At 34.6% G+C, this 16,074-nt stretch overlaps 4 protein-coding genes across 4 annotated transcripts; 2 read left to right on the forward strand and 2 right to left on the reverse strand.

Annotated features, from left to right (window-relative positions):
* The first annotated feature begins 475 nt into the window (after positions 1 to 475).
* LOC18023889 (defensin-like protein 311) lies at positions 476 to 823 on the forward strand. Its single transcript, XM_006407534.1, has 2 exons — positions 476 to 524; positions 639 to 823. The coding sequence occupies exons 1-2, from the start codon at positions 476 to 478 to the stop codon at positions 821 to 823; spliced, it is 234 nt and encodes a 77-aa protein (XP_006407597.1).
* A 739-nt stretch (positions 824 to 1,562) lies between these two features.
* Positions 1,563 to 2,435, reverse strand: LOC18023890 (probable calcium-binding protein CML36). Its single transcript, XM_006407535.2, has one exon. The coding sequence runs from the start codon at positions 2,386 to 2,388 to the stop codon at positions 1,753 to 1,755; it is 636 nt and encodes a 211-aa protein (XP_006407598.1). The 5' UTR covers positions 2,389 to 2,435; the 3' UTR covers positions 1,563 to 1,752.
* Positions 2,436 to 5,515: 3,080 nt separating this feature from the next.
* Positions 5,516 to 13,784, forward strand: LOC18023891 (kinesin-like protein KIN-7O). The gene is made up of 32 exons (XM_006407536.2): positions 5,516 to 5,654; positions 5,741 to 5,830; positions 5,930 to 6,048; positions 6,167 to 6,280; positions 6,361 to 6,442; positions 6,607 to 6,674; positions 6,755 to 6,829; positions 6,910 to 7,055; positions 7,157 to 7,259; positions 7,340 to 7,420; positions 7,548 to 7,616; positions 7,702 to 7,761; positions 7,836 to 8,003; positions 8,337 to 8,393; positions 8,479 to 8,718; positions 8,792 to 8,857; positions 8,930 to 9,112; positions 9,217 to 9,321; positions 9,803 to 9,895; positions 10,012 to 10,158; positions 10,306 to 10,419; positions 10,507 to 10,593; positions 10,691 to 10,894; positions 10,989 to 11,135; positions 11,469 to 11,675; positions 11,794 to 11,883; positions 11,959 to 12,099; positions 12,453 to 12,550; positions 12,707 to 12,785; positions 13,023 to 13,187; positions 13,265 to 13,336; positions 13,520 to 13,784. Exons 1-32 carry the CDS (start codon positions 5,528 to 5,530, stop codon positions 13,748 to 13,750), a joined length of 3,828 nt encoding a protein of 1,275 aa, XP_006407599.1. The 5' UTR covers positions 5,516 to 5,527; the 3' UTR covers positions 13,751 to 13,784.
* On the reverse strand, positions 13,782 to 14,645 carry LOC18023892 (gibberellin-regulated protein 13). The gene is made up of 4 exons (XM_024159983.1): positions 14,511 to 14,645; positions 14,322 to 14,402; positions 14,185 to 14,218; positions 13,782 to 14,104 (listed from the first exon to the last, which is right to left on the reverse strand). The coding sequence occupies exons 1-4, from the start codon at positions 14,580 to 14,582 to the stop codon at positions 13,923 to 13,925; spliced, it is 369 nt and encodes a 122-aa protein (XP_024015751.1). The 5' UTR covers positions 14,583 to 14,645; the 3' UTR covers positions 13,782 to 13,922.
* Positions 14,646 to 16,074: the final 1,429 nt, after the last annotated feature.

The raw sequence follows: 16,074 nt of genomic DNA on the forward strand, positions 1-16,074 counted from the left end.
GTGTCAACTTATTCTTAATACATTGTAATTAGATCATTTAGGTTTCATTTTCATCAGATTCGGTTTTCATATTTCTAGTCCTTTTTTTTTACTGTTTGTTTTACTTTTACCTTATGTTCAAAATCAAAAATGCAAAATTACTCCCCCTAATTTTAATTTCATTTAGAAATTTCCCGCATCAAACACGTTTGTAATGTTTATACGTTATGATGCCATCTTGATTTTCACTAATTCGGAAACCTCGTAATCTCTAAAAAAAAATCTAATTCGGAAACTTAATAATCACAGGCTAAAATAAAGAATGTTTTCATTCGTTTTGTTGACAAAAAAAAGAAGGAATAATATACAGTACTTCCATTGTTGACCGAATATATATTGGAAATGCATTTAATTGTCTTCGACGAGATCAAACCAATATATATATTGAATCCAAAATCACCCCAAAATCAAAACTAAACATATTTCTTTAGAAAAAATGCAGAAAACTGCAGCATTCTTCGTCATGCTCTTCCTCGTCTCGTCGTGTAAGTATTTTATGTTTATCTCGATGAAAAAAAAACTTTTTAGTTTTCGATATCCATCCTTAAATATGTCTGATAATTAATACAAATATTAATTGGTGTTTACATGATAAACAGACATGGTAACAGTGACGGTTGGGGATATATGTCAAACAGACAGAGATTGTGTGGAGATTGGGATTCCAAGATGTAAGAACACAGGGAAGATGCCAATTTGCTATAACGGATATTGTAGCTGCTTCGCTAAAAGGCCTCCTTCTTCTACCACTCTTCACTCTGATCCTTCTCCAACTCTTAATTAATCTTCATTTATATATTTATCCAGATTAATGTTACTTTAATTTTGATAATCAATGAAAAAACAATTTATTACTCCTTCATCATTACCTTCTCTCCATGCATCTTCTAATGCATTCTTTACACAAGAGAGAATTCAAACTCAACACAATGGTTTTGATAAAAGTAAAAGGCGTGTTTATTAATGATAAAGAAAAGTAGCAACACAAGGGGATGGTAAATGCAGTTAACCCCATGTTCTTTTTATTTAAGTAAAATTAGTAATCATAGCTATTAATGGCAGCAGAAGAAAAAAAATGGTACAAGAAAAAGGATAGTATATGATCAAACCAGCAAGGCAATCAAAGAACATGCTTTTAAGAATCTGACAAATTGGACCGCTGTTTTTTATTTTATTTTTTTATTTAATGGAATATATAAAAATAATTAAACTTCTGGTGTCTCACATAGTCACATGTACTCAGCTTCCATTAGTGGTATTAAAATGAATTAACCATCTTAAATACACTTGTTTCCAAAAACGACAATTAACTAAAAAGCTGCAAACTCTGTATATTCTCAAATCTAATGAATCTTTTAAAAAATTTGAAGAATTTATCAGTTCTTTACAATTTAAACATAGATTCTCTAATAAAATTTACTTTTGATCTCAGAATCTACAAAGGGTTTTAATTCATTTTAACACTAAAGTTAGAATCTTTAGATCGGTAATCAGTCAAAGTAAAAACAAATAGACGTGAGTAGAACAAAAAGATCGGTATCGTGTTTCACCATTTCTGCGTTCAAATCCCAGATTATAGACATCAACTCTTAATAAGAACATTAATTAACTCTCAAGAAACAAACGATACTCATAACCCTGAAAAAACAGAGCAAAAAGAGCCTCATAAACAAAAACATGAAAAGAGTCGAAACAAACGAAGGAAGAAGGAGATCATCGCTCGAGATCCATCATCCGGGAGAACTCGGAAAAGCAAACGAACCCGTTACCGTCATCGTCAACAGCTGCTATCATGCGCTTGCAATCCTCTAACGTGCACCGCTCGTCTCCAATGGCCGAAAAAACTCGGAGAAGCTCCTCGGCCGAGATAAAACCGTCACGATCCGCGTCGAAGAACTCGAACGTCTCCTTGAGCTCGGTCGAATCGCGAGACTGATCCGAGGAGACGACGCGACTGGCGAGCTCTTCAATTCGGATCGTACCTTCGCCGTCGCAATCCACCTCACGGAGCATGACGTCGATCTCCTCCTCCGACGGTGGATCAGGACCGAGCCGGCTGAGCAGTGACGACAGATCGCGTCTCGTGACGGCTCCGTCGTTGTCTCTGTCGATTAGCTGAAAAGCGTGGAGGATCTCGACGTACGAATACGGAGAAGGATCGCCGGAGACCTCCGGGAGAATGCTGGTCGGCGTGACGGAGCCGCCGGTGACGACGACGGAGGAGTTTTTACAGTCGGGGGCACCGGAAGACGAAGAAGAAGCGGATCCGAAAGAAGAACCGGGTTTAGAAACTGTGGATCGATCCTTGGATCCGAATAAACGTTTCGGGTTGAGTTTGGCGAATTTCATAGTGGGAAAATTAGAAAGATTTTTTGATGGAGAAATTGAGTGAGAGGAGGAAGCGAGGGGGTTAAATGGGAGTGAAGTGTGAGTTACCCATTGGCAATTTCCTGGAAGTTTCCTAGTCAACTTTTATCGGGTTTAACAGTTAAGATTCTTTAATTTTTAAACTATTAGTGTAAATCTGTGCTTAGATTAACTGAAAAGTAAGATTAAAAGGCGAATCATTTTTTTAAATACGTGCGACTCTTTCCTTTGTTTGTCTTTTAGCTGCGTGTTTTGAGGATCTTTTGGATAAAAATGAAAAATTTGCAAACTGAGAAATATAGAGATTTTTTAAAAGTTTATGAGGGTTGTTATTTGTTAATCATATTGAACTGGAAATATATACTACACTGTGCTTACATTTTTTTTTTTGACAAGTAACATTTATGCTTAGTTTAGAGAATCTTTTTGTGAACCATCTATCATTATCCTTACATTTGTTAGCGAATTATTATCAATTATAATGTAATTATGAATAAATATGTTCAAAAACGTGGTCATATAATAAACTAATATTTGTTAAATAAAAAATAGTCCGCATATTTTGTTATATACATTATTAATTGTACACTTTATTCTATTATACGTAAAACATTTTGTTGTTTTTCTAATTTTGTTATATTTCCAGGAACAAAACTTTACTACAATATATCGTATCGTTTATAAAGCTTGCTGACTTGTTACATTACATATGAATAGTGAAAACAAATTATTCAGATAAAATTTGGATAAATAGAAGTATAGAACTTTCAACAAAATTTGAAACTAACTGAAAATATTTTTAAAATTGAGGTTTTAGGTTGGAATAAATCTCGCTAATTATAGGATAAGATCAAAGACGATTATTATCTACCAAACGATAAATAAGGACTACCTTGACCGGTTTAGAAAAAAAAAAAAATTAGGGCCATTTTTTGCATAATAATGGAAATAAATAAATAATTTGGTGTTTGTTTTTTTTTTCTTTTTTTTTTTAAATTGAACCTTATTGGGCTTGGAGTTCGTGTGACCAGTTTCTGTTTCTTTGTGACCTTGTTCATTGGTTGTTTTCACGAATTTTTGTCTTATAAGCTATGATTTAGGATCTGTTTCGAATCAAATATTTTCTGAAAATTATAAACGACGGCCGGACTGAGCCGTTCGATGAAATTAGTCAGCAATTAGCCGATACTTTAACTTATACATATCGAATCTGTCAAATTTTGGAGTACTATTTTAAAGAAGTTGTTAGAAAAACAAAAATTCTGCGTGTTGCTTCTACGTTTATGTATTACCAATTTTTTTTGGTACTAAAACTACTATAATAGTGCGTTTGACAACTATAAATTTTGACGTTAGTTTCTTTAGTTCTCTTACATGTTCACGTACTATTATAAGTTAGAACTATATCATCACAAGGTAAGAACCAAGTCCTTGCAATAAATGGATTTTCTTCCACTAACGTGTTTTATAGTGTTACTAATACTCTATGTATATGTTAGGTTTGATCGACTTTTCCTACATTTAATCTATCTTAGATAAAAAGCTGCTATCTGTTAGACTCTTACTACAGTACTAGTCAATAGTAGTGTTCAGTTTGTTACTACTTGTTGTCGTTTCGTAAAAATGTAAAAAGCAATCAATTCCTTGCTACTTCTTAATTGTAGTAGTAAGTAACATAATACTGTACTGCTGTTATTAGTTTTAACTGTTATCTTTTGTTTTTTAATCTAAATTCAAGGGCTCCAAAAGAATAAAAATCATAATCAGGGATAATTGCTATATATTATTAACACACACATACTAATCATCATAACCAAATTAGTGATATATTGTTCGAAATAGTCATTTATAAATGTGGTCATTAGGTAGAATTACATGTGTTTTTGGTAGAATTGTACAAAACCAATATTTATTGACTATTAATATTTACACAAATTATTGATATTATCAGACTGATATAGATATAACAGTGGCAGGCAGACCATGAGGGTTCATATATTATTATAAATTGTTTATCTTTTGAATATTATCTTAAATATATTTATATCAAAGTTTTATATTTTTCTTATAATACATTTTAAAATTATGCAAAAAAACTTATAAATAATAGATTAACGAAATTTTCAGCGTGCACTATTAGTTATTATAGTGTTTTTAACACCGTTAGATTTAAAGTAAAAACATATTTAAAACAAAATTTAGTTTATTTAGAATTATATAAAAAATATATTATTATAAATTTCATGTGTTTCAAGTTTGTTTGGCAAATTAGAATATGTAGAATACCAAAATCAATGGGATTTTTGGTTAGATCATTCCACAAATTCTAACATTTAACAAATATAATGGATAACTTACCTTGTCTTTACTATGTCTTGACTGATATTTATTGACTATAACATTTACACAAGTTATTGATATTTTTTGCATGTTATTCGACTGATATATAATCCAAACCTTATATAATATACATTGCTATATACTTTAATTTTGTCTACTTTAAACAGTATTCATATTCTTAAACCATCTCAAAGGGGTTATTACAAAGAGTTCCTAAGATTGTATGTATAAAAAAATATTAGTTAAATATTAGAGGAGTTTTTAAAAGATAAGAGAGGATATTTAAAGTTTTTTATTTTAAGAACTTTTCTCATTTCTTTTAAGAATTTATTTCTTTTTTTTAATATGCATTTATTTTATATAATCTTTTTGGAAATTTTATACTAATGTTAATAATTTTATGGTTAGAGATGTTTTTACGCACTCAAATACAGTATAATTTCTATAAATTAATACTTCGATAAATTAATAAATTTCTTAAATTTTAAATTAATATTTTAAGTTGATTTTTATATCGATAAATTAATAACTTGATAAAATAATAAAATATTATTGTTCCGATATTAATTTATAGAGGTTTAACTGTACAATTAAATCACGATTAAGTATTGGACCGGGACGACTTTTCATCTGATTGGTTAATCAACCGGTTTGATCCAGTTTTTTAAAATTCGAAAACTAAAAGGCAAACAAGGTTTAGTGGAGAAGGAGGGAAAATTTCGAACACCTGAGTTTTAGGTCTTTGTTCGCCGGAGAAGATAGTCGGAGTCGTAGAAATAGAATGGAGAGGATCCATGTCTCAGTCAGAGCGCGACCGCTTTCGACGGAAGACGCGAAGACGAGTCCCTGGAAGATCTCTTCCGACTCAATTTTCATGCCCAATCACTCTTCTCCCTCATTCGAATTCGGTACTCCTTTCTCTTCACTTGTCTCCTAATTTTCTCTCTCAATGTTCTTCGAATTTTTATGCCCAATTTCTCTTTCACTACATCAGATAGGATTTTCAAAGAAGATTGTAAAACCGTCCAAGTGTATGAAGCAAGGACGAAGGAAATCGTGGCTGCCGCCGTTCGTGGATTCAACGGTAAAATCATAAATTAGTCAATTGGTCTGATGGGTTTAGCTGATTTGCTCTCAGCTATTCGATTTTCGATTCGTCTAATCCATATTTGTTGGTATCAAGGAACCGTGTTTGCTTACGGGCAAACAAACAGTGGCAAGACACATACAATGCGAGGCTCACCTATTGAACCAGGAGTCATCCCTCTTGCTGTTCATGATTTGTTTGACACTATTTATCAGGTTCACCCCAAAATTCTATTACCATATCTGTTTCTGTGTTTGTACTTTTTTTGTTGGTATTTGTGGAAAGTTAACGAATCAAGGATCAACGGTTTTTCTTTTCTTTCACCCACCCAAGGATGCAAGCAGGGAGTTTCTGCTGCGTATGTCTTACCTGGAGATCTATAACGAAGAAATAAACGATCTATTGGCTCCTGAGCACCGAAAGCTACAGATTCATGAAAATCTAGAGGTACGTATACGTCTTCTTACAATCCCCTTTTAACAAATTTCTAGCGATTCTGATGTGTGTTTCCAACCTTAATGTTTTAGAAAGGAATATTTGTTGCTGGACTACGAGAAGAAATTGTCGCTTCTCCTCAACAAGTCCTTGAAATGATGGAATTTGGAGAATGTACGTTCTGTTCTCTTCACATTATTCTTCTTCATTTTGTGTTTTCTTAATCTTTGCACATGCATTTGTATGTATTTCCCAGTATTAGTCTTCGGCCTCAATCTTGGTTTTGCTATAACTGATTTAGTGAATGGGTTTCATTTGTCTTTGGAATAAAATTTCAGCTCATCGGCATATCGGGGAGACAAATATGAATCTTTACAGCAGTAGATCTCACACTATCTTCCGCATGGTAAAATTTTTATATACTTAACCTTAGTACGCAATTAAGTGTAGGCTAAAATTTAACTTGCCGGCTATTTCATCAAACAGATTATAGAAAGTAGACAGAAGACGCAAGATGAAGGTGTTGGAAATGCCTGTGATGCAGTCCGTGTTTCTGTTCTGGTATTATCTGTTGGAACTAGTGTTTTTGTCCCTTTATATTCCACATATTATTTGTGATTCATCTTTCTTTTCACTTGTAGAATTTGGTGGATCTAGCTGGTTCAGAACGGGCTGCAAAAACTGGTGCTGAGGGTGTTAGGCTGAAGGAGGGCTCACATATAAACAAAAGTTTGATGACACTCGGGACTGTAATTAAAAAACTGAGTGAAGGAGTTGAAAATCAAGGGTAAGTTATTTTTGTTTGGCCTAGTTTGGTTAGGAAGAAAAACCTTATTGTACATACGCATTATGTGTATCATCTTATTAGCATTTTCTTTGGTGACGTAGTGGTCATGTTCCGTACCGAGACAGCAAGCTTACAAGGATCTTGCAACCCGCTTTAGGTGGAAATGCTAATACAGCTATCATTTGCAACATCACACTTGCACAGGTATGAACTAATCACCAAGTTTCAATTTTCTCTTTGTTTGCTTTTGTACAACTAACAATGTTATTTTCGTTTGATGTTAGATTCATGCTGATGAAACCAAGAGCAGTCTTCAATTTGCTAGCCGGGCACTGCGTGTCACTAACTGTGCGCATGTCAATGAAGTAGGGTCCAAAAATCTTCTTGCGCTTATTCTATCTACCTTTGTAACATACTTCCTGATAAGTTTGGTATATAAGAAGTGCGTTTTCTTAAACTAATAACCAATCCATTCTTGTGTTTATGATATAGATATTGACTGATGCTGCTCTATTAAAGCGCCAAAAGAAGGAGATAGAGGAGCTTAGATTCAAACTAAAGGTTGCTAAATTGTTTTCAATTATTATTTCTCAGAGTTATATTTTATGTTTTTATTTTGGGTAAAATATCAGCCTTTCAATTGCAGGCTTCTCACTCTGACCATTCGGAAGAAGAGATTCTCAACTTGCGCAACACCTTGTTGAAGGTTTGACATTTGTTTACTTGACTCGTCAGTTGTTTAGTTTTAAATATTTTTGATACAAACCTGTTTTTCTGCAGTCTGAATTAGAGAGAGAGCGGATAGCACTCGAGTTAGAAGAGGAGAAGAAGGCACAAGCTCAGAGAGAAAAAGTTTTGCAGGAGCAAGCAAAGAAGATTAAGAACTTGAGTTCAATGGTTCTCCTTTCGAATAGAGATGAGAAGCGTGAGCAGGATCACTTTAAGAAGGTTTTTCCTGTTTCTTCCAAATTTTTTTTTTTCGTTACCTTTTAGAGTTAAAAACAGCATTTGCTAGGCGCTATACATTTATTGCAAAACTGCAAATGACGGAACCATTGTGGAAAGAGGTTAAACATTTGCTTTTATAGTGGAAAATTTATGCTACGTGACTAATAACCTAATTCTTGATTTCAATTAGAATTATCGCACTACTGTATATTATTGTTGAATGCCGTTGTTCCCTAAGAAATTAGCAAGACACTGATGTGTGAAATATATAAAATATTGTTATTGCATTTGCTTCCCGTCTCTTCTTAGGTTTGATATGTTATTTACTTGCAGGCAAAGAGGAGGGATACATGGTGTACTGGCCACCTTTCACGAGACTCCACATCAGAGGTGAATATTGTATATTGGGCCAACCAAATCATGAGACATTGTTGAGTTTTTCGGCCATAAAAATACTTTGCTTCTTGCGTTTCAGGTTCTGCCTAATGTTTTATCAAGGGGATCCTCCCTTAAATCTGCAAGATCTGAGCGTGAGACTGGTCCACTACTTCCATTTGTAGAACTAGTCGAAAATGAACCTTTATATAACATCAGCGAGATAGATGAAGATAATTACAAGGAAACCCTTGAAGATTCTGCACTCCCAGATCCATGTGTTTTAGTGCATGTGACTAGCAGAAAGAAGCCATCAATCAGGCAGAAAAGTCCCATAGTGGTTAGTCTTACTCTTTTGAATATATCGTATGCTTTTCTTGTTGTAAAGCTGGCATTTTGTTAATGCTTCACAGGTTGAAAGCGAGTTAGACAGAATTCAAAGGGAATATGAGGATCTTCTCTTGCAATATGAAACCGAGGTAAGAGCTTGTTCTTCTCAACATCAGTAGTTTTTGTTTTCTGTTTCTTATTTCTCGACACCTTTCCAATAGAGAATCATCAACGAAATACAAATTGAGTGCCTTAAGGCAAAGTTGAGTGAAGATGGTTTATCTAGTGAAGCAAAATGTAAGCATTTAGATTGTCAAGGCGTTGGAAATGTGCAATTGGATGAAAATAGTGGACGTCTTAGAGATCCAGAAGCTATTCTTCTCATTAAGCAGCTCCAAGAGAAGGTGTATTTTTTTTCCTTTACCTACAAGTGGAACGCTTATTTTAAGTAGCTTTTCTCTCTTCCATTTTGATTCTTTGCTTAACCTTGATATGTTTTGTCCAAAAGATAAACATGCTGGAAATGGAGAAGGCTTCAAGCAAGCAAAATCTTGATGATCTCGTCACAGTAGCTACTGACCAGAATATATGTGCCAGGGAAAAAATTGCTGAGGTATTGTGCTTTGCTGTTCTGTCCAGCCACCTAGAAAAATAATAGCCTTCGAACTTCATAGTATATCTGACTAATGAATTTGAGAAATTGGTTAGAAGGTTAGAAAATAAATTTCTAAGTTTATGATCATATCGTTTTAGTTTGCTAACATTGTTTTGGGAAAATGTGATCTGTTTATCACATAGACTCTTATTATTAACAGATGTTCTTGGTCAAGGAAAACCAATTTATTCTCTATTCTACTTTATAATCGTCCCAAATCCAACATTGCCTAACCTCACAGAGCTTAAGATACAATTGTTGATTGTAAATGGAAACACCATTCTTGAATTGTTGATGACCTTTCTTTTTGCATTATGGATTTTTCGTCTTTCTTTGCTCAACATGAAATATATATATTTTTATTTCAGTCAGCTTTCTAGTCTTGTTTGGTACTACTTTTACGATTTTAAACCTTCTTATGTTGTATGAAATTCTATAGATTCAAGAAGAGATCCACGCTGCTAGAGAAGAGGCCCAGGTTGCTCATGAACAACTTGTGTCCAAGGAGTCTGAAGTTATTCAAGTGCTTAATGTTGGTTTCCACTTTAAATTCATCCTATTAATCTAAAAATCTCAAGGCAGATTATCATTGTTGTCAACGATTTCGCCATTGCCTAAATGTTTTTTTTTTAACTTGTTATTGTGAAGGAGAATTTTAACTCTCTGGTCAACGTAACAACAGAAGTTGAAGTCTTAGTGTCTGAATTTCAAAAATCCAAAGCATCAGTGGAAACCATATCGTTAGTTATGGATGAGGGTCTCCAAGATTTTGCCTTCTTTTCTCCTTTGATGCATGTAAGTACTCTGCGTCGTTTGGTATATTCTCTTGCATCGTTTACTTCTGTGGGGTATAAACTGTGTTTAGTATAGCATACTTCGATTATGGTTGGTAGGAAAAAGATAGACAATCATGATCTTATAATTTAAAATTTCTCACTGCAGGACTTCACCTTGTTTTTGCGCGAAAGCTTTGAGAAACATGCTTCACTTATCAGCAGCTACCAAAATGTCCAATCTTGTCTGAAACAGAAAGTTCTTGATATTGAGAATGAGAAGGTCTGACACTTTTTGTTCTCTTCTCACCCTGCACCTGATGGTAAATTTGTGGGTATTTTTAGCTTAATTCGTGATATTCCTATTCAGCTTCATTTGCAAGAGCAAAGCGCTGATCTGCAAAGCCAAATAGAAGAACTAAATCAGGAAGCCCAAAAGCATGAAACTTCCTTAATGGTATCTCTGCCTCAAACAAAATTTATTAGAGTTCTTCTTTTCTTCCTCCAACTTTCCAGTTGTTAGAAGTAACTTAATGTTTTCAACCATTTTTCAGATGCTCTCAGAACATCATGAGTCAGAGAGGTCAGATCTTCTCTCTCACATAGAATGTCTTGAGAAGGATATATCAAGTCTGTCATCCTCTTCCTTGGCCAAAGAGAAGGATAATCTAAGAAAGGATTTTGAGAAGACGAAAACAAAGCTAAAAGACACTGAATCCAAGCTTAAGAATGCCATGCAGGATAAAACCAAGCTAGAGGTGTGCGGCGGAACCCAATTCTAAACGTACCTATTTATAGTACTAGATTGAATAACCCATCGAAGTTATACAATTATTTTGATGTTCGATTAAGGCCGAGAAAGCATCTGCTGAGAGAGAGTTAAAACGCTTGCATAGCCAGAAGGCCCTCCTCGAGAGAGATATCAGCAAACAGGAGTCCTTTGCTGGTAAAAGGCAGGACACTCTTATTGTTGAGAGAAGTGCATACCAGTTGTTGCAGGTATTATCCAAATATTTCTTTTGCCGCATGATTTTTTTTTTTACCATTTTAATATCGAGTAACATGTCGTCAACATATTATTATCAATGTCGGAATGTAATCTCGAAATCTCAGAAGAGAATAAATGTGAGATATCATTATCGCATTGCAGCATATCTCTCTCCGCTGACTGAGTTTGGGTTCTGTTGAAACACTGTGTGAGCATGCCTGACAAAATTGTTATTTCTATGTTTTGGTATCTTTTCTCAGTGGTTATCCATATCAGTCTTTTTGGTGGACTTACCTTTTGTTTACATGGAATGCTCATTATCATGTCTACTTCATATTTATCAGGAAGACTTTCAAAAGCTTGAAGTGCTTGCTTTTGAAATGGAAACAACAATTGCTTCACTGGAAGAGGAGCTCGCTGCTGAACGTGGAGAAAAGGAGGAGGCGCTATGTAGAAACGAAGTTTTAGATTCAGAAATTACAGCTCTGACAGAGAAACTGGAGCACTCAAATACCCAACTAGAACATCTGCAAATAGATGTCACCGAGCTTGTACGTCTTTTGGTGCAATTGATTATTGATCCAGACGTTGTTGATACTGAATTTGAAGCAATTAGTGTATTCCGAGGCATAGTGCGTTTGCTCAACCGTATGTTATCTTTTGTTACAGAAAACAAGACTTGAAGGCTCATCTTCTGATCAGCAACAACTGGAAACTAATGTTAAACAGTTGCTTGAAGAAAAGGAAGAGCTAGCAATGGTATGATGGTGCTGAAGACAGATTTTGAACTTAGTTCTTGTTTGTGTAAATCCTATAATTTGTCCTGTTATTCAGCATCTGGCGAACTCACTTTTGGAGTTGGAGGAGGAGAAAGCAATATGGAGCTCGAAAGAAAAAGCTTTGACAGAGGCCTTTGAGGAAAAGATTAGACTATATAATATACAAATTGAGTCACTATCTAAAGAAATGTCAGAGGTATGTTCGAAACAAGAAACTTGTTATATTGAGATTAAAAACCGAAATTTTCTTGCAGCATCATGGTCATCAAATCATTTTGGATGTTACCTTTTAGAACTATCAACTTGCTAAACTTTCTTAGGTATTGCTTATCCTATTCATACCTGTTTGGATTTAGAGTGGTGATTTTGGAATTATCATGAAAAGTTCTGCATAAATGTCATCAGCATGAACTCCCTGTAGCGATAACCAAAAATCATTTGGTTTCTAATCGTTTCTTATGCTTTCTCAGTTTCTCTACATCTAATTATATGTTCTGAAGGAAAAACCCTTTTCTCAACTTTTATCATGCTCTTTCCCTTTGAATTTAGGCAAAGAGGGAGCTGGAATCATGCCGACTTGAATGTGTTACCCTTTCTGATAGGCTAAGATGTTCTGAGGAAAATGCTGAGCAGGAAAAAGAATGCAGGTTTGTACTTTTCATTTCTCTTACTTGAGAAAGTGAAAAATTTATCTCTACTCTGAAAATAACTCTTGTTAAGCTTTCCGGCACTTGGTTTATCTGTATCTTTCTAGTTGATGCTATCACTCCTCTGACTTGGGTATTATTTATGTTTTCCTGTAGCATGGAGAAGTCTTTGAAGAATGATAGACTAGGTGATGAACTTCGGTCAGCTCATGCCGTGAGTAAGCAATCTCAAGAGGTAAGAATCATTTCACTAGTTTTGCGAAGGTTTTCTTTCTGAACGTCTGATACAGAGGTTGTGTTACATTTTTGCAAATAGAAAACTAAATGTGTATTAATGCTGATAACAATATGCCTGACTTTCTGGTTATGGTATTCATGCTTCTGGTATGTCAAGACCAGAAGCCATCACTTGCAAGATTGCTTTGTTAGAGATGCAAAGTTTTATACACAAATTTTTTATGTGCGCCTCCAGGTTCTCAAGTCTGATATTGACACTCTAAAGGCCGAACTTCAAAGTGCTTGCGAGATATCAGACACACTTCAGAGAGAGCTTAATTACATCACAAGTGAGCGCCAGAGTTTGCTAGCTCACATAGCGGAGTTGAATAAGGAACTCGCTTCATCAAATCGTTTGCAGGTCGGGTTAAGAGCACAAATTCTATTATAGATATAGTATTATCCATTCATTCTCACTAAACCCTATACTGCTGTCAGATTGAAGATACAAAAATTCTATCTGAAGAACTAACTCCTAGAGTCTCAAGCCAAGAAGCTAAGATGTGCAAGGTAATGCCAACTGAAATGTGTGATTATTTTTCTCTCTGTGACTAAGATTGTTTCTTTACTCCAATGAACCGACGGAAAGAAAACTGATAGTTTCAACAAGATTGATTCATTTGATTGTGTGCGACAGTTTCTAAATTTTCCGATGTAACCAATTTACATATTTCTGCTGTATGTGACTGGCAGGATGCAGATGCAGACAAAAAGGAGAAGGCAAAGCTTAAAATGAGACTCAGGGGGACGCAAGCACGCTTAGATGCAATATGTCTAAGGCACAAACAATCTGTGAAAGAATCAGAACTTATGAACAAGAAGTTCGAGGAAGCATCTGCAAAGCTAAAGGAGAAGTTAGCATCAAAAGCACTCGAAGTCCTCGACCTTAAGAAACAGCTCTCTGCTTCTTCAAGAACAATGTGATGAAGTTAAACAGCATAACTCTTAATTAGTAATTAATTCAGGGCTAGTAAATGTTTTTAAGCTGTAAACTTTCAAAGTGGTTCTAGAATGTGATTAATGCAAAGCGTCAATACATATAGAACATTATGAGAGATGGATTAACAAATTTTATGGAGGTAATTAAGAGGAGAAATCAAGGGCATTTTGGTCCACCGAGCTTAGTCTTCCAGTTATTGTAGCAAGGACAGACTTGCTTGTTGCCATAAGTACCTGGAGGTACACACAAGCACTTGGTACAACATTTGTTGCAGAAGAACAAACATGGCTTCTTGTATTGTGTATTTGAGCATCTTTCTCCACATCGTGGCCTGCACTCTAATATAGTTGAAAAAATGGATTACATTTTGGATTCACCACAAACTATTCATCGGAAACTAGACAAATAATTGGTTTACCTTGGGGTTGAAGACTGCCTTCAGTAGTGCCGTACTGTCAAAATCAACAAGAAGATTCCAAGGATGTTAAACAAAAAAAAAGGGGGGTTTCATAAAACTCACTTTTTTTTATTAGTTGTGAAACCGAAGAAACTCACTTGAGAGCTATTGTAATGCGGTGGTTGAGGTTGCGACTGTGGTGGATGTGGTTGTGGAGCAGGAGATTCCAAGTGTATTTGCTGTGAGTATTCAGGATGTATAATATAAAGTTTTGATGAATGTGAAGAATTGAAAGAAGCAATTACATAGATCGTAAAATAGATAGAAAAAAGTGTTCGAACACTTACATGCATTTGAGCAGACAAAAGAAGATGTAAAATAACAATGGAGAAAACAACGGTGTAAAGTTTGATTCCCATTTTAGGTAATAGAAATGATTGTAATGAAGCTCAGGTAGATGGTTTCTTTTGCAGATTAATCTCGCAACGAACGAGGATAGGGGTCAATATATATAGTCCAATTTCCAACAACAAAAAAAACTTAAAAACAAATATGCTCTGTTATTAATTTTTGGCTTAGTAGAAGTCGTACCAAACTTATTTTTTGTTTGACCATTATAGTTTTCATACAACGTCATTATTATATGCAAATTTATTTCAAAGAGAGGACAAGAATTTTGTCGCTGCTAAATAGTTCTCTTTAAAAAATATATGTATGAATAATTCATGTGAGAATCTGTTTGACTCCAAAACTAATTTGGGATTTAAATCTCACATTTAAGTTAAAGAAGCTCTTAATCATCATTCCATTTGGTTTGAAAATAATTAAGTAAATAGTCAAGTCCTGATTTTATACAAAAAAGTTCTGATTAATTACAAAGAACTTCTGTACCTTAAAAATATTATCTCTAAAATCGTGTTTTATCATTTATGTATATAATTTTATGGAATAGCCGTTCAGGTGTTATCAAAAGTGTGGTCGTAGAACCAATCTAGACTTCATGTTCCCAATCTTGGGCATGTGAATCAGAGAGCAGTAAGTTGTGATAACGAAAGAAAACGCAGCTTATATCACATGCGTGTTGTTGCTGCTTTTAGCCCTATCTCTTACTCGTGACTCCAATATTTTTTGCCCAAATTATTCTTTATTTTTGTGATTTGTTTCTAAATGTTCTTGGAGACGAAATTAATCAAGAAAGACACGTGACGAGAAGTTTTGGGATTCGAAGTGAATTTCATATTTAGGCATCCCCGTGATCTCAATATGTCTGCATTCCAAGCCTCTGCATGTGGTGGAGACAATGGCGTCGCGTAGATCGTAAGGCGTGAGTAATTCAGAAGTTTAGAAATCATCAAATGCTTCTTTTTTGTTTAGTTCTTTAAATTTACAATCAACGAAAATAAATGTTTGAGGCGATATATATATATATATATGACCATCTCAATTCTCAACTACTCTATAATCTTTTTGTTTGAATTAAATGAAATCAATCAAAACACCAAATTGTGTTTCCGAACAAATAAACAAAAAGGTACAGATGCCGTTTTAGTTTGTTAATTAATATGCTTTTGAAGGTTGTGAAAGAAAAGAAAAGAATAAATACAAAATGATTTTCATTTTAGCCAAATTTTCGAATGGGTTATATTTACGAATTCGGGCCACGGCCCATGATAAAAGAAAAGAAAACGCAGGCCCATTTTACCACATGTTAAAGACACATTTTGTCTCACCCGCGGTTAAGAGAGAGACAGAGAGAGAGAGAGATCAGAGATAGAGACAGCCCTAATTTTCCGATGATGATGCCGGCGAAGAATCTTAGATCCGTCATGAAGTCTGTGCTGTCTGGCCGTAGTTTCTCTTCATGTCCTAATTGTGGCAATGGTAACGTTTTCTGCTGTTTCTATGAAATTC

This window comes from Eutrema salsugineum, unplaced genomic scaffold, assembly GCF_000478725.1.
Source record: "Eutrema salsugineum unplaced genomic scaffold, Eutsalg1_0 scaffold_13, whole genome shotgun sequence".
Taxonomy (NCBI): domain Eukaryota; kingdom Viridiplantae; phylum Streptophyta; class Magnoliopsida; order Brassicales; family Brassicaceae; genus Eutrema; species Eutrema salsugineum.

Coding starts and splice junctions, on each gene's coding strand:
- LOC18023889 (XM_006407534.1), top strand. CDS start 476: ATGCAGAAAACTGCAGCATTCTTCGTCATGCTCTTCCTCGTCTCGTCG. Junction 525..638: donor GCTCTTCCTCGTCTCGTCGT/GTAAGTATTTTA, acceptor CATGATAAACAG/ACATGGTAACAGTGACGGTT.
- LOC18023890 (XM_006407535.2), bottom strand. CDS start 2,388: ATGAAATTCGCCAAACTCAACCCGAAACGTTTATTCGGATCCAAGGAT.
- LOC18023891 (XM_006407536.2), top strand. CDS start 5,528: ATGGAGAGGATCCATGTCTCAGTCAGAGCGCGACCGCTTTCGACGGAA. Junction 7,421..7,547: donor ACTGTGCGCATGTCAATGAA/GTAGGGTCCAAA, acceptor TTTATGATATAG/ATATTGACTGATGCTGCTCT. Junction 11,884..11,958: donor AAAAGGAAGAGCTAGCAATG/GTATGATGGTGC, acceptor CCTGTTATTCAG/CATCTGGCGAACTCACTTTT.
- LOC18023892 (XM_024159983.1), bottom strand. CDS start 14,582: ATGGGAATCAAACTTTACACCGTTGTTTTCTCCATTGTTATTTTACAT. Junction 14,219..14,321: donor CGCATTACAATAGCTCTCAA/GTGAGTTTCTTC, acceptor TGATTTTGACAG/TACGGCACTACTGAAGGCAG. Junction 14,105..14,184: donor AGGCAGTCTTCAACCCCAAG/GTAAACCAATTA, acceptor CAACTATATTAG/AGTGCAGGCCACGATGTGGA.